At 40.2% G+C, this 23,190-nt stretch overlaps 2 protein-coding genes across 5 annotated transcripts in view; both read left to right on the top strand.

Annotated features, from left to right (window-relative positions):
• Window positions 1-8,712, top strand: part of PYGO1 (pygopus family PHD finger 1) — a 51,531-nt gene extending 42,819 nt beyond the window's left edge. Inside the window, exon 3 of the mRNA XM_062205951.1 lies at window positions 837-8,712. Coding sequence (XP_062061935.1) covers window positions 837-1,961 — 1,125 coding nt within the window. The 3' untranslated portion in view covers window positions 1,962-8,712. The remainder of the gene's footprint in view (window positions 1-836) is intronic.
• Window positions 8,713-17,585: 8,873 nt separating this feature from the next.
• Window positions 17,586-23,190, top strand: part of DNAAF4 (dynein axonemal assembly factor 4) — an 84,272-nt gene continuing 78,667 nt past the window's right edge. For 3 of the 4 annotated variants that reach the window (XM_062205958.1, XM_062205957.1, XM_062205960.1), the window contains exons 1-2: window positions 17,586-17,752; window positions 18,086-18,233. In XM_062205958.1, coding sequence (XP_062061942.1) covers window positions 17,630-17,752; window positions 18,086-18,233 — 271 coding nt within the window. In that variant the 5' untranslated portion in view covers window positions 17,586-17,629. The remainder of the gene's footprint in view (window positions 17,753-18,085; window positions 18,234-23,190) is intronic. The other variant, XM_062205959.1, reaches the window with a different exon arrangement.

Below are 23,190 nucleotides of genomic sequence, written 5' to 3'. Positions count from 1 at the left end.
GAATTAAAATGCTTCTTCATAAATTTAATTTAAAGGTTTTAAAAAGGATAAATGCATGTCATTTTACTAAAATATCTTAAAATATATGGAAACAATTTTTACCTGAAGTGATATTCAGCTATTATAGTAATTCAATATTATCTGTGTATCATGAAGCAGTATTTAATGGAGGCATCCTTTGCTGTAATCTGTGATGGTAGTAAACAATTATTTATACAGACTTCCATGGTTTTATTCTCTATAAATTTGAAGCACTTTTTTTTTTTTTTTTGGTAAAGGCTTCAGATAAGTATTTTTGTATTCAGATTTCTTTTTCCTCCCTGTAGGCAGTATCTGTTAGAACTTGCAATTGACTAAAACTGGTGGTTTATTTTCCATTCTGAGGCCTAGAGCTTAGTGTTTTGGGGATGATCTAATAGTGTCTCCCTGAAAAAATTTATACTACTTGTGTATATCAATGGTGTTTTTGGTAAAATGCTTTAATATTTTAAATGAAAGAGTCTAGAGTTACAGGTAAGCTATATTAAATGAAAATTATGATGGTGAAGTTTCTTTTGAAAGTTAAATACATTGAGGGTTTGAGGTAACAGTGGATTTGATCTCATAAAGTCATTTTATTTCCTTTCCTAAGTGAACAAAACCTACATATTTTATCATCAGGTATAATTAAATGTAAACATTAATTATAATTGAAAGGTTAACTAGAGAAATTAAAATTTCTAAACACTATGAGAGAAATTTGACTAAAGCCAGATTTGTAGATATTGAGGTAACAGAACAATTTAAATGACTTCTTTGATCAAAAACCTGTGTTTTGCTTTACATTCTCATTTCAGGGACCTTCTTTTCCTCCATTATCTGAATATGCTCCACCACCGAATCCAAACTCTGACCATCTAGTGGCTGCTAATCCATTTGACGACAATTATAATACTATTTCCTATAAACCACTACCTTCATCAAATCCTTACCTTGGCCCTGGTTATCCTGGCTTTGGAGGCTATAGCACATTCAGAATGCCACCTCACGTTCCCCCGAGAATGTCTTCCCCATACTGTGGTCCTTACTCACTCAGGAATCAGCCACACCCATTTCCTCAGAATCCTTTGGGCATGGGTTTTAATCGACCTCATGCTTTTAACTTTGGGCCACATGATAACTCGAGTTTTGGAAATCCTTCTTATAATAATGTACTAAGTCAGAATGTTAACATGCCTAATCAACACTTTAGGCAAAACCCTGCTGAAAACTTTAGTCAGATTCCTCCACAGAATGCTAGCCAAGTATCTAACCCTGATTTGGCATCTAATTTTGTCCCTGGGAATAATTCAAATTTTTCTTCTCCATTAGAATCTAATCATTCTTTTATTCCTCCCCCAAATACTTTTGGTCAAGCAAAAGTACCTCCCCCAAAACAAGACTTTAGTCAAGGAGCAACCAAAAACGCAAATCAAAATTCCTCTGCTCATCCACCTCATTTAAATATGGATGACACAGTGAATCAGAGTAACATTGAATTAAAAAATGTTAATCGAAACAATGCAGTAAATCAAGAGAACAGCCGTTCCAGTAGCACTGAAGCTTCAAACAACAGCCACGCAAATGGGACACAGAGTAAGCCACGACAACCTAGAGGTGCAGCAGACGCCTGCACCACTGAAAAAAGCAATAAATCTTCTCTCCACCCAAGCCGTCATGGCCATTCGTCTTCCGACCCAGTGTATCCTTGTGGAATTTGTACAAATGAAGTGAATGATGATCAGGATGCCATCTTATGTGAGGCCTCTTGTCAGAAATGGTTTCATCGGATCTGTACTGGAATGACTGAAACTGCTTATGGCCTCCTAACTGCAGAAGCATCAGCAGTATGGGGCTGTGATACCTGTATGGCTGACAAGGATGTCCAGTTAATGCGCACCAGAGAAACTTTTGGTCCACCTGCAGTGGGCAGTGATGCGTAATTGGAGGTGTTAGCTGAAGTGTTTTTTTTTTCTCCTGTGTGTTACAGAGATTCAGTAACACAGGATGTTAATGTCTTACGCTGTTTTCTAAAAATGCACATGCAAGAAAGTTATTTACCTTTTAGTTTTTATTAATAGTCCACCTCACTCTAGTGCAGATTTTGTATTTGTTTGCTATCTTAAATGAGAATAATGTATATGGGGGCGCTTTAGAAACATTTATAAATAAATGTTAGTTGTTATTATTTATCATAAACATAAAAGCCTCTTGAAGCTTCAAAATAATATATAACAAATGTAGGCAAGTTTAACTTTTAAAAGTTAGAATCTTGAAAAATGTATAGTTTAGTGCTAAACTTGGCTATACCATATTAAACATTTGGTTCAAGGATCCATTTAACATATTTTCAGAACATTATATATGTAGCTATAACATGGGGAAAACATGCCTTTTAATTAATTTTTTTAAAAAACAGAGTACAACACCAAATTCTTCCTCCAATGGGGTCTTTGAAATTAGTGAAGTCTGTTTTTTAAGCCAATCTTTCCCTTTTCTGTTTGTACAGATACAAGACAAATCTTAGCAGATAGTGGATTCTTAGTATTTGTTGATGAACTTAGATTGTACCACATGAAATTGCTAATATTGGATTTGTTGAAAACTGACTGCAATTAGTAACATTGACATAAAGTGTGTTTCCAGTTGTGCTATTTAGAATTATGTTAGTGTTTATACTCTTAATTTTCTTTGATTATTGAATTGTTTTGTGATGGTTTATTGTTTTACAGAGAAATAAATAATTTAGTATCTTCAGAAGAATTATGAATGCTTTTTTCAAATATGATTTTAAACTTGGACAGATTACGAATGAAGACAATAGAAATAACACTTTGCCTTAGAGGGCTCTGTTAGCAAAAGGATTTCTCAGTGGTGGTTTGAAAAAATCTTTTCTGGAGATCTGAATTTTAAAAATGAACCTCAGGGAAGATCAAAATCCATTTTAAACAAAGTTCAATTAAAAACCAAAATGAAAGCTGACTCACAAACAACAATTTGTGACCTTGCAGCAGACCTAGAAGTTTCTGCTGTGACTGGGAAAGTGTAAAAATGGGCCTAAGAGTACCCTCTAAAGAGATAAAGAATGGAGACAATTGGAGGCTTGCTCATTATGATGCAGAACAACAGGAACACATTGGTAGAGCAGATCACAGCCTGTGAAACCTCCTCCAAATACTGTATGACAGTTGATAGCAATTTATACAATGATTGGATGTTAGTAAAGCTACTAAATAATGTACAATGTTTTCATTGTGACCTAAAAGTTTCCGAAGACTGATCTGCAAAAGGCATAATTAATTACTACTATTTAAACTTGAAACAATGATAGCATCAGTATATTGTCAAGAACTTAAATTATACATGGAAAAAAAGTTGATTGAAAAGCAGTGTCCTTTGGTTAAGCAAGAACCCACGGTTGTACAGGACAAGACCTGACCTCATATATCACAAGCCACTAAAATGAAGGTAATTGACTTGGGCTATGAAATTTTGTCACATCCATCCTACTTACTGGACTGCATCTTTTTGACCATTTGGAACTTTTTCTTCTAAGAAACAACACATTCCCAAACTGAAAAGCAGTAGCTGGAGAATCTCAGCAATTTATGCAGAAAAACAAATGGTGAGTTTTGTAAAAGTTAAGTGTTTAACGTCCTCTTGGAGGAAAACTGTTAATGCTCCTGACCCTTATGTTGAATGAATAAAGCTTATTTTTTAAGTGTTCTAATTTTGACCTATAAAACAGAAATTTCGTATGGTACAAGGTAATATGAGCTTTTGTCATTTGCCCTTAACTAGTTACAGATGAGTACAAAATATTTTCAGTAATTGTAAAACATGTATAGTTATAAATTTAGGAAATGAAGTGATGTAAACTTCAATACTAGGTACTTCTTTGTGTGAAAGTTTTACCAGTTGAAGCAGGTTAAAATATTGTTGGCTCTGACATTTGGTGGTGTTCAGTAGCATATCTGAAGATCCTGTTTTGCTCACCTTGTAATTTTTGAGAGATACATAATTTTCTAGATGTTTAAGGACTTTATTATGTTTTCCTTGGATTTCTCATGTGTGTTGATTTTTAGGAAATCATCCACTCACGGCATGCTGTGTGCCCATTCCTAGCATCAGATCATGATTTCTTGTAACTCTGAATAGAGCTAGATAGGTATTCTGAGTAGAACTTTCCAGGGTTCTCAAGAGTTAACGCTTTACATGGTAGTACTTGAGTTGTGCTCATTGCTAAGACTGATTATGCAGCTTCTTAAACCTTTTTTGATTATAGTTTCATTGGTTAGCTGTTTTTGTGAAAATGAAATAACCTCTCCCAAGCAAATCTAAAGATACTTGATTTGTAATGTGATTCATTGATTTTCTATTTTTGAGTAGTTGTTTTTAAAAACTTAACAAACAGGTGAATTTTTATTCAAGTGTTCAGCTCTTCAAAACACCTTCCTCAAATAAGACCATGTAAATATTCAAAAGAAAAACTTGTGGTTGATTCTGACAGTGAAATCAGCCAAACTATAATCATAGCTGATTAATGTTTTCATGTGTTTGAATTGATTTTCTTCTAGGTTACACATTTGTCTCCATATAACACTGAAAAGTTACATGGATGCTTTATATAGTAAAGGGATGAACTCCAGGAATGGTCAGATTATAATCTGTCCAACTTGATCCAAAGATGGTTATTATACAGATTGATAAGGCTTTCATATGACAAGTGATGAGCTGTCCTCAGCTTTAAAAATACATAATGATGGAAAGAAATACAGGTATAATCGTACTTTTGGGGATATAATCCTTTTCCTTCACTGAAAGGCCTTGTCTCCCATACACACATATGTACAAAGACACACACATACAAATGAGTAGGAAATATTGGAGTTTCCCCTACATTCTCAAGTTTTCTGACGTTCAGCCTGACTGTCAGCATCTAGGCTCACTCTTCAGAATCGGGTTGCTGACAGAAAGCTTTAAAGCATCTCTTCCTTTCTCAGAACTTGATTTGCTGATTCACTAGAGAACTCCTAGTCCACATGATTCTAGATGTTACTGGATTCACAGATACTGAAACAGCTTAGCTTGTAATACAAAATAAATTGTTTTTCAAATAGTGCTTAGAATTAGATTTGTGGTGTTTTCCTCTGCGTGAGATACTGTCAAGTACTGCTATTATTCTTATTATTCACATTAGACAGTTATATATATGAAACTGAAGATTTTATTATACTGAGGCTTGTTCATCATAGATAAACACAATGTAAAGATCCATGTTTTTGGTGGATTTTTGAAGACTCCCAACTTAGTCTGTGGCAGGAATAATCCTCTTAATAGTATGGCTCATCATGATATCTGCTGACTTTAGTCATCCAAATAAAATAGATGTCAAGAGTCTTCATCTAATATTCTTTGAGTCTTGTTTATCTTGAACAAATTAGAGTGTTAGTACTTATTATCCAACATACTATAGTAATTGTATTTAATAGTAAGAAAATAGATAAGCAATGATTTTTTGGAAGGGTATTCTAAAGTGGTTTTTTTTTATGGTGTATAGAAGTTTCATATGCATGAGCATTTGTGCTATTTTAGATTTCTTTTCATTAAAAAAGTTGAAAAGCATTCAGATTCCCAAAGTTCACTTGTAAATAGTGACTTAGAACTCAAGATAAGATAAAATGATTAGATTATTAGGGAAGTTCATAAAAGCTTATTTAAACCATAAATGTAGTTAAATGTTAGGCTCATACTGAGGTATCAGTTTTCTTTAGGGAACCAATCAAATGTAAGAGAAAGAAGCAGAGGTCTTTCCTTATTAGTAATATGATCAGAAGGTTAAGTTCTTCGGAATGGGTTGTCTCCCACTATCCTCTTACTATCCTAAATTCTCTGGTGGAATGCTGTATAGGCAGGCTTGCCCTTCTCTCTTTTGGATACTATGTGCATCAGAATTTCTTGTCTTTCCTCTCTGATCAGAAATACTGTTTCTTTGTGTGGCAGTGGTTGGCTGGAATTTAAGAGAAAAGCATTCTACATGAATGAAGATAGTGGAGAAAGTGGCATTAAATTTCTTTTTCAAGAATATATTCAGCATGAATCCTTAATATATAACATTTCAGACAACATGACCATATTTCAGGCACCACAGGAAGCAGTATTTTTAGCAAATTAGTTGGTTTTATCTTAAGAATACTTCCAATTTCCTGTAAATTGTTACGACTTCTCACAGCTTCTTGTCCTCAAACTGAGGTTTTGTTTTTTATTTCCAAATTTTAGTAATGTCTCTTTTTCTGTTTATCCAGTGGAAGAGTATAAGATTTATATCCACATCTTACAGCTCTTAATGGTAGAAGGGTGGGAGTTTGCAAACACTCATGAAGCAAGGGCATTGGGGATAGCTTTAATATCTCCTAAGACAAGCGGCCTAGGGGAAATGAAAGGAAGAAAGGGGCTGTGTGTAGGCCAGGCATTAACACGTCAGAGCTTACCTGCATTTAAGTAAAACTTCTAGTGAAACCTGATGGATAAGCTTCATCTTTGTCATATTTTATCAGAAATACATTACTTGGAATTAGATTAAAAGTTACGCTAAATGCTTGTACCTTTCTTGTTCTGTAGATGTGTAGATGATGTTGCTTGTTAGTTAAAATATTATCTTTTATAAAAGAAAGTCCTGCTTCTTATCATGATGTATGTGACTTAAATGATTGTTTCATATTAAAACTATTTCTTCCTTATGTACTGTTTACATATACCTCTTTTTGGGATATTAGTTCAGTACTTTTATACAAATCTGAGTGTGTTCCACATTGGTGACATGTATTTTTGCAGTAATTTTTTGTTTTGTTCTTAGAGCATGTCTAGAGTAATACATGCACTAGTGCTGTGGTTTGTGGCAAAATTACTGTAATTCAAATTGGAAAATAAAATGTTTCCAGACGTTGTCCAACATTTATTCCTATGGCAAGTGAAATTACTATGTAATACTAATTATTTCTTATGATGGTATGTTTTAAGCTACTCTATGAAGTATATGAAACATCAATATTTGTGGATTAGTAGATGTTCTGATGTCTTTGAAATGTGAGAGAGAGGTAAAATTTGGTGTTAGCAATTCATGACACTAATAATACAGTAAATACTTCTTAAAATTTTGATCTTTCACTTACAGGTATAATTTACTAAAGAATTAAATGACAGTGCATTTTAGGACTTTCGGTTTTTTTGGCCCATTCTACTACAATTATATAATAGACTTTGAACTTATGCTAATAGTTCCCCGCCAAAAATATTCACTCCACTATCACCAAAAGAAATATTAATAACAGTCGTCATTTATTAAGATGCCATAAAGCTCCTGTATTTTACTTGGAATTTGTAAGTTGATACAGTGACTTAAAAGTTGTTGACTTTGTACTCTGATGAAAGAATTTTAAAATAAAAGTAATAATCAAGATTTTTTAAATGTTTGATCTTAAAGATAAAATTTTAAGCTTTTTGTCTTGGAGGTGTTTATTAACAGTATCAGTTGAGCATTCTTATATTGCCATTAAAACAAGTACCTAAAATAATTATAATAGTACTTGACCAATGCAAATTTATATATTTGAAATTACATGCTTGAAAGATAAAAAATGAATGCTTGTGAGTGCTGAAACTGCATATCTTTATAAAATACTCAAATGTTTAGACTCACCAGTTCAAACTCTCTTGAATTAACAAGGTCTTACTATATCAGTGACTATATTACAAAATAAATGACTTCCTATGTTATGTTAATGATCTCTGTAATGCATTACATTTAGCATGGTTGTGGTATATTTTGTACTTTGATTGTTAACTCTTGATAGGATTGATATAGCAATAAATCTGATTCAATCAATATTTTTTTGAAATGCCAGATACCATACTGTGTCATAATCCCATTATAATAGACTTAAATGCCCAATTTTTTTCATATTTTTTATGTCAGAAATTTAGTGTTACATGTTAGGGGTTTATTTTTGTGTGATATTTTCACATATAATGTTTTAGAAGTGGGTATGTTTCAATTTAAATCGTAGAGATTTAAAGAAGTATTAGTATTAAATGACTCATGAATTGCATTGTGGAAAATTTTAAATAAATTATGAAATTAGATACTAGATCACTCCAAATTGTTTATATTTTTATATGGTTAATATACAGTTTACAGAAACATAAAATTGGCTTGATGACTGATTGAATATGGTAAATAATGGATAGTTTGCTTAAAGCCTTCCAAATATTACACCAATTATATCCTCAATTCTGAATTACCTTGTAACAGTTACTATATATAATGGTAAGCCAATTTTTTGAGGTATTTAACTCTTTAAATCTTCCCTCTCTGATCCCATTCCCTTCTTCCCTAAACACCATGCTAGAATTTAAAATTAGAGTTTAATTTGTCTTCCACATTTTAGTTTTTTATTATGTAAATAAATTATAAAGACAGGTAGTGGTTCTGCTGTCAAGACAGTCCATGTTGTTGGCCATTCTTTTCAGGGATAATGTTAATGTCATTTGTGCATCATACAAGGAGTGTCACTCTATAGACCTATACTGTTAGTAGAAATACTGTGTTGCAGGCTTTCTTGAATAATATGTATTGTAAGTTTGTTTCCTATAGTGTTATTATGCTTCAGATTCTTCTAAATAAAGCTAGTTTTTAAAGAGAAAAACTGTTTTTTAAAGTGTTTGACTTTCATTAGGACAAGTAGGTATAAGAATCTTGGCTTTAGATGGTAGATGTGCAAAAGATTAAGCAGGATGATAGCATGCAGTCTATCAGAAATTTAATTTAGGGGCTGGCGCTGTGGCTCACTTGGTTAATCCTCCGCCTGCAGTGCCGGCATCCCATATGGGCGCTGGGTTCTAGTCCTGGTTGTTCCTCTTCCAGTCCAGCTCTCTGCTGTGGCCCAGGAGGGCAGTATGGCCCAAGTGCTTGGGCTCCTGTACTCACATGGGAGACCAGGTGGAAACACCTGGCTCCTGGCTTCGGACCGGTGCAGCGCCAGCCATAGCGGCCATTTCGGGGGTGAACCAACGGAAGGAAGACCTTTCTCTCTCTCTCTCTCTCTCTCTCTCTCTCTCACTGTCTAACTCTGTCAAATTTAAAAAAAAAAAAAAAAAGGGTTTTATTGGGGTTGGTGCTGTGGCATAATGGGTAATGCTGCTGCCTGCAGTGCCGGCATCCCATATGGGCACCGGTTCGAGTCCGGCTGCTCCACTTCCGATCTAGCTCTCTACTATGGCCTGGAAAAGCAGTAGATGGCCCAACTCCTTGGGCTCCCTGCACCTTTGTGGGGGACCCAGAAGATCCTGGCAGTTGCAGCCATCTGGGGAGTGAACCAGCAGATGAAAGACCTCGTTCTGTCTCCTCTCTGTGTGTTACTCTTTCAAATAAATAAATAAATCTTAAAAAAAATAAAAAAATTTTTAAAAAGATTTATTTATTTGAAAGAGTTACAAGGAAAGACAGAGAGAGATCTTCTATCCACATGTTCACTCCCCAAATGACCTCAATGTCTGGAGCTGCGCCGATCTGAAGCCAGGAGGCAGGAACTTCCTCCAGGTCTCCCATGCAGGTTAGGGGCCCAAGGACTTGGGCCATTTCTGCTGCTTTCCAACGTGCTGTAGCAGGAAACTGGATTGGAAGTGGTACAGATAGGACATGAACCAGTGCCCACATGGGATACCAGCGTCACAGGTGATGACTTTACCTGCTACACCATAATGTCAACCCCAGAAATTTGATTTTATATTGAGGAGAGAACCAATATTTTTGGTCAGGACTTTATAAAAACTTTTTTTCTGTTGAGTTTATATGTAACACTGATTTCCTGGGCTTCCTTATACTATAAGCATGGGACAGATATTTAACACAGGGTTACAACACCAGCTGGGATACTTGCATCCCATATTGGAACTGCTGGGTCTTAGTCACAGTTCTGCTCCCAATTTCAGCTTTCTGTTTATTTGTACTCTGGGAAGGCGGCAAGTAAGTGGCTAAGTCCCTGCCACCCACATGGAAGACCTGGATTGAGTTCCTGATGCCTGGCCCAGTTTGAGCTGCTGCAAGCATTTGGGGAGTGAACCAGTGATTGGGAGATCTCCCTGTCTCTCTTACTTTCAAAAAAAAAAAAAAATTTCTTTTGAAAGAAATAGGATAACATACTTGTGTTTTGATTTTTAACAAATTGAGATTTGATTTCTGTTATTACAGAATATTAATTGGAGAAGTCTACAATCTTAGCAGCCGAACTGTCCCTGAGTAAAAGGCAATGTTTTGTAGCAACAAGAATAGACTTGCTTGAATAATAAAATTAGATTCACAGAAGACCTGCAAAGTGTGAGTGTGTTTGAAATAACTATCAGGTGACTTGAGTCTGTTTCATGAGGGAAAAAAAAAAAAGCTAAATGTGACATGTCAGTTGATGCAAGGTTGGAATTATAGATAATGGAGATGACAAACTATATCAAGATGAAATTTGAATGTATGAAACTAATGGAAGGGGAAAAACAAAATGTGTACCTTAGCTGCTGTAGGAGATGGAAGAGATACAGACTTCTAATCAAATTTTATTATGAATAGATGCTATAAATAAATAGTGATAAAATGAAAAGATAAAATTGATTCCAATGCCAAGATAAATATAAGGAAAAGAAATATAGAAAGAAAGTGTGAACCATGCTAACGCAGAAGCCTGACTGACTTAGTCCAAAAGAAAAGGTTTGCAGTCAAAAGTTCTAATCTGGGCAATGACATCTAAACATTTCAAAATGCAAAAGATGCAGTAACTGTGCTGAGAGAGAAAAGTACAGCTTTAGGTTATTTTTAACTCCAAATACAATAAACTTAAATACCAATCTCAAGAGAATAAGAAAAGAACAAGAAACTCTAAAGAAAGCAGAAGGAAGGAAATAATGAAGAAAATAATAGGAAATAAAATACAAAAAAGCTGAGAGGAATAATAAAGCCATAAGTGGGTGATTTTAAAGGTTAATAAAATTGGTGTGCATCTGGTGGGACTGCCTTTTTAAAATGGTAGGCAGAAATATCAAGGAAGAAAGGTAGCAAATAACAGCAGTGTTTGAAGCCAGGTATGGAGCTGGATTCCTTGTCACTGCTGTACTGCTTGTGCAAACAGGCTAAAAAACAAAGCCCCATGGTCAGCATGGCATAGTGAGCTAAGCTGCTATGTGCATTGCTGGGATCCCTTATGGGAACTCCGATTCATGCAGCCCTCTGCTAATGCACCTGGGAAAGCAGTGGAAGGTGTTTCAAGTACTTGGATCCTGGCCAGCCATGTGGGAGACCTAGATGGAGTTCCCAGCTCCTGCCTTCTGCCAGCCGGACTCTTGAGCCCATTTGGGGCGTGAACCAGCAATGGAAGGTCTCTGTCTCTTTGTCACTCTGCCTTTCAACTAAATAAATATATCTCTATGAAAAGAAAAGATGAGCCCAGAGGATAAGGGAAGGAGGGAGGGAGAAAGGAAGGGAGAGAGGAAGGAAGGAAAAGAAGGAAAGAAAGGAGGGAGAGAAAAATAAAGAACATTAAGTCAGAATTTCATGTAGGAAAAACAGCTAACTGGCATCTTTTGAAAGTTTATCCCACTCAAGATGAAAATAATACAAAAGCCTGAGACTCTAAGATAAGTGTATTTAGGATCTTGAAAGGCAGTATGAACAATAAAGGTAGAAATTATGAAGCCCTGATAGTCATCCATTCAACACTTGTTGTCTTCAGCGTGTCAGCTAGTGCTCTAGATGCTAAAACCATAGAAATAAATCAGACAAAAATCTCTGCTTTCAGACAAGAAAGTACATAGTATGAAGAAATAAAGGAAACAGGAGTAGACAGTGTTGGAGTTGGTAGGAGAGGACGTGTAAATAAGTTCATGATTTTTCATAGTTTAATAAAAAGACATGTAAGTAAATACTTGAAGGAGTAAGGAAGACAGTCATGGATATAACTGGAGAAACAAAATCCAGACAGAGGTAAATTGCAGGTTTAATTTTTGCAGGGTGAGAACACATATACACCTTAAACTTGTTCCTGGGTTCTTGCCTCCATGCGGGCAAGAATTCAAGGAGGAGGGCTGGCGCCGTGGCTCACTTGGTTAATCCTCCACCTGCGGCGCCCGCATCCCATATGGGCGCCAAGCTCTAGTCCCGGTTGCCCCTCTTCCAGTCCAGCTCTCTGCTGTGGCCCGGGAGGGCAGTGGAGGATGGCCCAAGTGCTTGGGCCCCTGCACCCGCATGGGAGACCAGGAAGAAGCACCTGGCTCCTGGCTTTGGATCGATGCAGCGCCGGCCGTAGTGGCCATTTCGGGGGTGAACCAATGGAAGGAAGACCTTCTCTCTGTCTCTCTCTCTCTCACTGTCTCTGTCAAATAAAAAAAAAAAATTCAAAGAGATGCAGATAAAAGGAAGCAGGGAGGTAAGGTTTATGTAAAGACAAAGGGTGAGGTACACACTTGGGAGTACATCAGATACTCGATGTTGCTATTTACTAGATTTCAGATTGCCTGGGCAGGGATCTAGTTGAATAAAGTAGGCAGAGTTTGGGGCAGTGCAGTAGCATGGTGATCTCTAGGAGTTTCCTGGCCTCTGTTGGGTGCATGTGTGGCTGCAGAGCATGTGTTGGAGTCTAGCATTATGGCATGGCAGCAACTGGGAAGTGAGGCTCAGGTGTGTGGTGGAGAATGGGTGTACCAACCTGCAGCCATGTTGCTTTGCCATGGTGGGAAATGAGGTTTGGGCGGTATATTCTTCAGCTCCTTCTTGCTACCTCCCTGCCTGTATCACAATGACCTGTGGGGGGGAGCATGACTGGCATATTTCACCCTGTGTGGGTAGAAGGGAGTAACAAGAGGAAGCGTATAAAGAAGAGTGGATCAGAAAACAGGAAATCAGGTAAAGCAGAACTTTGTAGGTAATTGTAAGGTTTTGGCTGTTATTCTGAGAGAAGATAATTAGAGGGTTTTCACGGGGAAAAGAACATTCATAGTGCTGTGCTGGAAATAGATTAGAGGAGTGGTAGTTTTGAAGGAAGAGTGATTGGAAAACTATTTAGAAATCCAGTTCAGGGGCCGGTGGATGGAAAATCTCTCCCTCTCTCTGCCTCCTTTTGTCTCTGTAGCTCTGCCTTTCAAATAAATCAATCTTTTAAAAAGTTCAGTTGAGGAGTGGGGAGCATGAAAAGTATATCTTGTTTGGTGTTAACTCAAACAAAATGACCATAAAGCCACAAAACTGGGGAAATTTGACCATGAACTGGAATTACATGGCCCTGGGAATTACTTAGTTTTGCTGTTTATAGTACTAATAATGATGTCTTTATGTAGAAAATGCTCATTTTTTAAATGAAGCACACTGAAGTACTTAATAATTCTATAACTTGCTTGAAAATATTCTGGGAAAAAAAGCACCAAGAACCAACAAAACAAAACAAAACCCACAAAAAATCAGTAAGGATATATAAGATTTAAACTGTACTTTTCAATGATCACATGCAGGATTTTTCAATTGGTAGTTAAAACATGACCTTTCCTTGTCTCATTGAAGAAGTATATGGAGATACTGAACAATTTTATATTTTTTAGAAAAAAATTTAGTGAATTATGTATTTAAAAAGTCACATTTTATAGGTCTGGCACTCTGCAGTAGGTTCAGCCTCCACATGCTGTGCCGGCATCTCATGTGGGGGCTGGTTCATGTCCCTGCTGCTCCTCTTCTGATCCAGCTATCTGTTAATTGCCTGGGGAGGCAGTGGAGGATGGCCCAAGTGCTTGGGCCCCTGTACCCACGTGGGAGACCAGGAAGAAGCTCCTGGCTTCAGTTCAGCCCAGCTCTGGTTGTTGCAGCCATTTGCAGAGTGGACCAGTGAATGGAAAAACCTCCTGGATTGGAAGAGGTGTAGCCAGGACTCAACCCAGCGCCCATATGGGATGCTGGCACCGCAGGCAGAGAAGTAATCCACTACACCACAGCGCCTGCCCCCTAAATTCTTTCTTAGAGGATCCTGAGACAGACTGAGAAGAGACAGTCTACAAGAGAAAACCATGCACATTTACTTAATATAAGTTTATATGGGATGAGAGTATGCATAAAGAAGTAATAAACAAAAGAAATGGTTAAACCCAAGCATTTTTGAGCTGACTTTGATAGAGTGGAAAGTCACAGGAAAATGTCATAGCACAAAGAGGATGAGCTAAGTGTAGTAAACTGGGGAGAGTTTACCAAGGCCTGACTGAGTCTTCAGGGAAGAAGGGTTCCAGAGGGGTCAGAGAGCCCTTTTCAAATTGCTTCAGGTTAAAATACTCAATATACCAAGGTGTCAAATTTTGGCATAGCCTTGAACCCCCTCAATAGAATTAATCTGGTTTATTATTGTTATTTCTATTTGAAAGGCAGAGAGATAGAGAAAGAGGGAGAGAGAGAGAGAGAGTTCTTCCATTTCATGGATCAATACCCCCTTACCCCGCCCCTTGCTACACACACACATACACACACACACTCTGCTCACAACAGCTAGGGCTGGCCAGACTGAAACCAGGAGCTTGAAATTCCACCCAGGTCTCCCACATGGGTGGCAGCGACCCAACTACCTGAGCCATTATCTGCTGCCTACCCAGAGTGTGCACTAGGTGGCAGGTGAATTGGAAGCAGAGTAGCCAGGACTCGAACCAGGCACGCTGATATGAGAGCATCCTAAGTGACAACAGCTTTGTCAAAAAACCTGCCCCTACCCTAGCTTTTTAAAAGCACCTAATCCAGTGGGAAACTTCCCTTAGCCTATCCACCAAGTTCTAATCCCCACTTACTGGGACACCTGTGGTCTGTATGCTCCCTTACTCATCAAGGGATGAACTTGTTCGACCACAGGTGTCTCTGTTGTCTGGGGCTGAAAGGCACTGATAGTTTAGGTATGCATGTTTCATTTATCTTCACATTCATGACTATGCTTTGGTGCACAACAGTTCTTAGTTTTGTTTCAATTTTTCATTTTTTTCTTCATGGTTAGCACTTTTTATGTCATATGTCCTTTCTTATTCCAAAATCATATATATTATCATTTTTTAAATTTCAAGCTTTTATATCTTTGGTTCATCTGAAATTCATTTTTGTGTGTGATACCATATGTGTACATAGATCCAATCTCATTTTTTCCCATATGGTAACCATTTCTCCCACATCACGTATGTAAGTCATTCCTTTCTTTGCATTTTCCCACTTAGATGCAGAGCCCTCTTTGCCATATATCGAATTTCTATCTGTGAGTTAGAATCAAACTTTTTTATTTTAAAAAATCTAATGAATATAGTTTAAGACTTTTTGATTTGTTTTCAAAACTTGTGAAACACTACTTAGATAAGTACCTAAGTTATGAAACAATGCATAAAGATTAATGATGTTTTAAAATTATTATCAGTTGATGTAACAGTTCAGTAAAAAAAAAAAAACTTGCCAAGTTTTTGTTACGGTAGAAGGTATGAAAGTTTAGTAAGATTATGGTTGTCAGAACAATTTCACTGCAGACCTGTTAGCAAAGTGATTGCTAACAGATTTCCTGAAAGTCCTACATAGCACAAAGTATCCTTTTTATTGTCTTTTGTACATACATCATTCACTTGTATTTTTGTATACTGGGAGAACACAGATTTTAAAATGCTATATGAAAGGATTGTATACATCGTGTTTTGAAAATTTATGAGATTCAAAAAATATAGTAAAAGTACCAATAGAATAAAAGGGGGGAGTTGGGGGAGGGAATCCCAAAAGCAACAAGAAAAAGAATCCACCAGACTCAAAGGTTTCTTGGCTTAGGAAAGAGGGAAAAGGAGTCTTAAAATGACTGCAGTATTCCAAGTTACCAGAACCTTAGATAATGAGCTGCTGACAATATTTTGGGGAAAAAAAGTTATTTCCACCCACTTCCCCCAGTCTTCTAAATGTTCTTCAAGAAATTGCTTGTGAGCTTTGAATCTGTGTGAAAGTCTCCAAAAGAAAGTTTAGAATCCAAAACCCTTGGTTACAAGTAACTTGTAGATGCTAAATTATCATACAACTTCACTATGTTAGCATCATATTCCAGTAATTTATAATCTGGGTCTACAGAAAACAGCCTTAGTGAAAGAACATTGGAATAGCAGTTAAGAAATAAGGATTTTTAGTCATGGCTAGGTCACTAACGTTAAGTGTGGGTTTAAGAGTATGGGTGGTGGGGCTGCCACTTGCAGTGCCTGCATCCCATATGGGCGCCAGTGCGAATCCCAGCTACTCCACTTCCAATCCAGCTCTCTGCTATGGCCTGGGAAAGCAATGGAAAGATGGCCCAAGTCCTTGGGTCCCTGCACCCATATGGGAGACCCTGAGGAAGCTCCTGTCTCCTGGCTTCAGATCAGCGCAGCTCCAGCCGCTGCAGCCAAGTGGGGAGTGAACCAGCAGATAGAAGACCTCTCTCTCTGCCTCTCCTTCTCTCTATGTGTAACTCTTTCAAATAAATCTTAAAAAAAAAAAAAAATGTATTGGGGGGGGGGGGGGGTGCGTGTTGTGGCATAAGGAGTAGTCACTGCCTGCAAAGCCAGCATCCTGTATGGGCCCAGGTTCCTTTCCTGGCTGCTCCACTTCTGGTCCAATTCCCTGTGAATGGCTTGGGAAAAGCAGCAGAAAGCGGCCCAAGTGCTTGGGCCCCTGCCACCTATGTGGGAGATCAGAATGGAATTCCAGGCTCCCAGCTTTGGCCTGGGCCAGCTCCAGTTCTTGCGGCCATATGGGCGAGTGAACCAATGGATGGAAGATCTCTGTCTCTTTCTGTAACTCTGACTTTCAAATAAATAAATCTGTAAAAAAAAAAAAAAAAAAAAAAAAAAAAGCATGTGCAGATTCCTGTAATATGTAGGGCGAAAGCAACGATCTTCAAGTTTCTCGGCAGCGCTGAAGTTCGGGCTGAGTAAGCAGCTGTAAAATTTTCAGTGTAAATCCCACTTAGCCTTCTGAGTTGTGGCCAAGCATCCGTAAGGGGAGTCCTAGAGTCCTTTCTCCCCAGTTCTGAGCGAACTCTGCCTGGGTGCTTTTGGCGGCCTAACAGTGGACAGGACTTGGAGAACGACAATAGCCAAGACCAGCTCTCAGTAGTCGGTCGACACAGTCATTTCCTAAACAGGAAAAACAGAGCTAGTTCGAAATAACCGCGGTCAGAATAAAGGCCTGGACTCCAAGGGCGCCCCGGCCCCTCTCAAGTTAGCCTTCCCTACACGTCTCTTTCCACTCTCACACTTCAAGCTCTTTTCTTTCTTAAGCAGGAATGGGCCTACTTCCTCGGATAGTCGTCCACTGAGAAAGAAGGTGCCCCTCCCCCGTGCCCCTGTACCCCGCCGCCCAAACAGCACAGGGGGCTCGCGGGACGTCGCCCGGCGCGCGCGGGGGGCATGCTGGGAAGGCGGGGCGCATGCTGGGAAGGCGGGGCGCTGCGACTCGGCGCGACCCGGAAGAGCTGGCGCCTGGTAACCCCAGCTTCCCTAGCAACCGAGAGGGCGCGAGCCGCGAGCCGCGGCGCGGTGCGCTCGGGCCACCCCGGCGATGCCCGTGCAGGTTAGCGATTACAGCTGGCAGCAGACGGAGACTGCGGTCTTCCTCTCTCTGCCCCTGCGAGGCGTCTGCGTGAGAGATGCGGACGTGTTCTGCACGGAAAACTATCTGAAGGTAGGAGCGCGAATCGTGCCCGCCAGGTCCTCGGCGGTCTGGTGCCAGGCTTCTGGGGGAGCGCAGCGGGGCACGCGCCTGGGGATGAGCGTCCTGCCTTTGTAATCCCGTTTTTAGAAAACGAGTCCCACGCAGGTGCCGGCTCAGGTGTAGACGGATGTGGTCAAGTCAGACATGGGTTATATCCAGGGCTTCGTCTTATGCCATGCTGATCTTCACCTGGAATGCATTTAGTAGACAAGACAGTTAATTTGGCCTTTATCACGAATTTCTTAATGGCAGCTGCCCTTAACTAGTGGAAAACTTAATTTCTGCGTTCTCCCTTCTGACTAGGTCAACTTTCCTCCGTTTTTATTTGAGGCATTTCTCTACGCACCCATAGACGATGCCAGCAGCAAAGCAAAGATTGGAAATGACGCCGTTGTCTTTACCTTGTATAAAAGAGAAGCAGGCATGTGGGAGACTCTCTCTGTGCCGGGTGGTGAGTTCTTCCCTGAAAATGCTCGCGTGCTTGTGGCTTTCCTGTGTTAGGCCTTTTTAAAAATTCCCTTTGGACATAGGTACATTGTGTGGGGTACAGAAAAACTTTACTCCTAGATTCCACAGCTGAGTCCGTGAAATAAACGAGTAAGAGGTGGATTCACAGGCAAAAAGGTATGCATACATTTATTAATTTTTATTATTATGTGCTAGGGGACCTCACAGGAAAAAAATAAGGGTGAATACCCCAGAAAGGCTATAGGACCCTCTTAATAGGGAAAGGGGAGGGGAGAGGCCAGTGGCTTAGGATGGGAAATGATTAATAGAAAAGGGGAACCACTCTGTGGAAGAATAGTCGGGAGGCGTGACAAGGTTCGCTGCAGTGTGTTGTGGGCCTCTCCTCTCCTCTCTTGTGATTAGTGTCAATATTCCCAGGTTGAGGCAACGCCACAGAAGGGTTTTTGTGACAGTTGAGTTAATTTCGAAAAAAAAGTCTCTTTGGCAGACAAGAAGCATTCAAAGAAAGCCAGTCCTGCTTTTTTTTTTTTTTTTTTTTTTTTTTTTTTTTTTTTTTTTTTTTTTTTGACAGGCAGAGTGGACAGTGAGAGAGAGAGACTGAGAGAAAGGTCTTCCTTCCATTGGTTCACCCTCCAATGGCTGCCGCGGCCGGCGCACTGCGCTGATCTGAAGGCAGAAGGCAGGTGCTTCTCCTGGTCTCCCATGGGGTGCAGGGCCCAAGCACTTGGGCCATCCTCCACTGCACTCCCTGGCCACAGCAGAGAGCTGGCCTGAAAGAGGGGCAACCGGGACAGGATCGGTGCCCCGACCGGGACTAGAACCCGGTGTGCCGGTGCCGCAAGGCGGAGGCTTAGCCTACTGAGCTGCGGCGCCGGCGCATTTGTTGTTTATTAAGTGCCTTTAATTCAAAATAACCAATCTATCAAAAGAGCATGTTCTGAACTGATATTTCTTTTAACTCCTTCAGGCGCTCATATAGGGAAAAAAAAATAGGCTTTTATGAGCCTGACCTAAATGAGGTAGTGCTTCAGCCAACACTTAAAATGAATGAGCCTGAATAAAGAGAGAATCTTTTTTTTTTTTTTTTTGACAGGCAGAGTTAGACAGTGAGAGAGAGAGAGACAGAAAGAAAGGTCTTCCTTCTGTTGGTTCACCCCCAAATGGCCAGCACACTGTGCCGATCCGAAGTCAGGAGCCAGGTGCTTCCTCCTGGTCTCCCATGGGGGTGCAGGGCCCAAGGACCTGGGCCATCCTCCACTGCACTCCCGGGCCACAGCAGAGAGCTGGACTGGAAGAGGAACAACCGGGACAGAACCAGCGCCCCCAAGCGGGACTAGAACCTGGTGTGCCGGTGCTGCAGGCGGAGGATTAGCCTCGTGAGCCACGGCTCCAGCCAAGAGCGAATCTTTCAAAGTTAGAGCACATTAAGCAGAAGCTGTGGGCTCCTATCTTAGGAGTAAGTCCCGATAAGACCTTTATTGAGAACCTACTTTGTGTTATGCATTACCATATCTGTTCACTTTGGGACAACCAGTGCCTTAGGCATTGTTATCCCTTTTCACAAGTGAGGCTACTCCTTACACACAGACCAGTGTAGTGATTGGCAGAGCTCACACAGCTGCTGACAGCAGGCTGGAGCTGGAGCCGGGGCAGCTTCACTCTGAAGAAATGGTTCTCAACCCTGGCTACTTGTTTAAGCCACCTGTGGAATTTTAAAATCGCAGAAATGCCCGAAACTCATCTTAGACCAATCAGATCTCTTTCCGGGAGTGGAACCCAGGTGTGGAGACTTTTGAAAAGCTTATAATGTGCAGCCAAAGTTGCGATCCCTTGTCCTAAAGGTAGTTCTCTTTGTTCGTAGGTGGTTCTCTGTCCTGCCGTCCGTAGCAGCTTTGTGGGTCGTTAATTGTCCTACACAGCTTCTGCTTTTTTGTCCCTCTTCGTCTTTTAGTTGTCATATTTTCTCATACTTTGTATCTACTGCCTAGAATTTCCCTTATGCCTCTGGCATTTAACCGTGAGTGTGAACAGTTGAGAATGGAAGTGTTTTATAACCTTACATTATATTAGAGCTTCCCTGGTATTTTGCGGTGGAATTTAATTTTTATTCCCCTGGGCCAGGACTGGGGTAGAGTTTTTACCTCTAAGGTCTGGTGTTCAGCTCAGAGAATACTAGTTAAGGTAGGTTACCATGCCAAGGTTACTCTATTTCTTTAGTGACTCTGGGTCTACCTAAGGAGTTTTCAAAACCAGTTTCCTGTTCTTTGACCTCGTCCTTACTTTCTGGCTCAGTAAATCTATAATGGTGCCTGAGGATGTCCTGAAACTCGCCCATTCAGGGTGTTTTGACTTCTTACCTAAGATTAAATACAAACATTCTCATGTATTTTGACTCTTGCTGATAATCTTAATTTTGAAGTTGTATATGCCCAAAATGACCATCTGTTGTAGTTGTTTATTTAAAAATAGACAGGTGGGAGCAGGGGCTGTGGGGAGGAGCGAGATCCACGGGGAGAGCTCCCCAGGCGGTTCTGATACTGGTTAGGTTTGAGAACCACTGAGACGTTTGCAGGTATGTGTCTCTATCCCCCATGGTGGCCAACACATTTCTCCAGGAAATGATTTGGCCATCATCTTTTTGATATAAAGAAGACTAGTATCAGACTAGTCTAGTAGACTAGTACCTGTTACTTTCCTCATAACATATTTCCTGACATGAAACACTTGCTTTGATGTCAAAGTGTCTTACCCTGATGCCTCCCTTCTGCAGGAGAGGGGATGGGAATTTCGCTCCTTAAATCATGATTTTCCTGTTTTATAATCTTCTCTCATTGGAAAGTGCTCATGGTTACATGTTTGTCATTTCAAGTTTTGGTTATTTTAATCAGGATTGGCAAACTTTTCCTGTAGAAAGAATAAGACTGTTTTCGACTTTGCAGGCCCCATAGTCTCTGTCACGTGAACTCAGCTCTGCCACTGTGGCACAACAGCAGCCGTAGATGAAGTTGATTTATGGACACTGAAATGTGAATTGTACCGAATTTGTGTTTGTCACACGATATTTATTTTTTTATTTTTTAAACCACTTAAAATATAAAAACTTATGGGCTGTGATAAAACAGGCAGCAGCCTGGGCTTGGCTGGTGGACTCAGTTTGCCAACAACGCCTGATTCACATAATTCAACACTCTGAAAATGAACTCACGCAACAGCTGGTGAGCACTGATTCTGCTTCAGAAATTCCTTTAGAATCAAACTCAGTTTCACTTGCAATTCAGAGATGATTTTTTATCTCTTTTCCACATAAGGTATCTATATTTAAAGTTTGTTTCATTATTAAAAATATGTTTATCTACTTTTTCTCAAAATTTCTTTTTGATAACTTTCTTAAAAGATTCATTCACTCATTTATTTGAAAGGCAGATGGTCTGAGAGGTCAGAGGTATATATTTTTTTAAGATTTATTTTTTTATTTGAAAGGTAGAGTTACAGAGAGAGAGAAGGAGAGACAGAGAGAGAGAGAGAGAGAGAGAGAGAGAGAAGTCTTCCACCCACTGGTTCACTCCCCAGATGGCTACAACAGCTGGAGCTGTGCTGATCTGAAGCCAGGAGCCTCTTCCAGATCTCCCACTTGGGTGCATGGGCCCAAGGACTTGGGCCATCCTCCACTGCTATCTCAGGCCATAGCAGAGGGCTGGACTGGAAGAAGAGCAACCAGGACTAGAACCTGGCGCCCATATATATAGTTTTGAAAAACTATGCTGGGGCCGGCGCTGTGGCAAAGCAGGTTAAGCTTCTGCCTGTAGTGCCAGCATCCTATATGGGTGCTGGTTCGTGTCCTGGCTGCTCTCCTTCAAATTCAGCTCCATGTTCACGTTCCTGGAAGAGAGGTAGAGGATGACCCAAGTGCTTGGGCCCCTGAACCCACATGGAAGACCCAGAAGAAGCTCCTGGCTCCTGGCTTTGGATTGGCCCTGCTGCAGCCGTTGTGGCCATTTGGAGAGTGAATCAATGGATAAAGATCTCACTCTCACCCCACCCCTTCTTTCTCTCTGCCTTTCAAATAAATAAATTAATAATAAATCTTGTAAATATATAGCTTAATTCTTAAATAAATACATCCTTTTTTTTGACAGGCAGAGTTAGACAGTGAGAGAGAGAGACAGAGAAAGGTCTTCCCTCCATTGGTTCACCCCCAAATGGCCACTACGGCTGGCACTGCGCCGATCAGAAGCCAGGAGCCAGGTGCTTCCTCCTGGTCTACCATGCGGGTGCAGGGTCCAAGCACTTGGGCCATCCTCCACTGCACTCCCGGGCCACAGCAGAGAGCTGGACTGGAAGAGGGGCAACCGGGACAGAATCCGGCACCCCAACCGGGTCTAGAACCTGGGGGCTGGCACTACAGGAGGAGGATTAGCCAAGTGAGCCGTGGCGTCGGCCAAATAAATACATTTTTTTTTAAATTTTTATTTTTTTGACAGGCAGAATGGACAGTGAGAGAGAGACAGAAAGTTCCTTCCTTTTCCGTTGGTTCACCCCCCGCCAGTGGCCGCTGTGGCCGGCTCACTGCAGCTGGCGCACTGCACTGATCTAAAGCCAGGAGCCAGGTGCTCCTCCTGGTCTCCCATGCGGGTGCAGGGCCCAAGGACCTGGGCCATCCTCCACTGCACTCCCGGGCCACAGCAGAGAGCTGGCCTGGAAGAGGAGCAACCGGGACAGAATCCAGTGCCCCGAACAGGACTAGAACCTGGTGTGCTGGTGCTGCAGGCGGAGGATTAGACTAGTGAGCCACGGCACCGGCCATCAGATAAATACATTTTTAACGAAAAAAACTTTATGCTTGGATTTCAACATTTTTTATACCACCAATGATCTTAATATTTTGGTTATATTTTCCATGAACTTTTTGAAGTACCCTTGTTGGTATGTCACGTTAATTT

Source organism: Lepus europaeus, chromosome 11 (genome assembly GCF_033115175.1).
Source record: "Lepus europaeus isolate LE1 chromosome 11, mLepTim1.pri, whole genome shotgun sequence".
NCBI lineage: Eukaryota > Metazoa > Chordata > Mammalia > Lagomorpha > Leporidae > Lepus > Lepus europaeus.
This window is presented reverse-complemented; position numbering and strand designations above follow the sequence as displayed.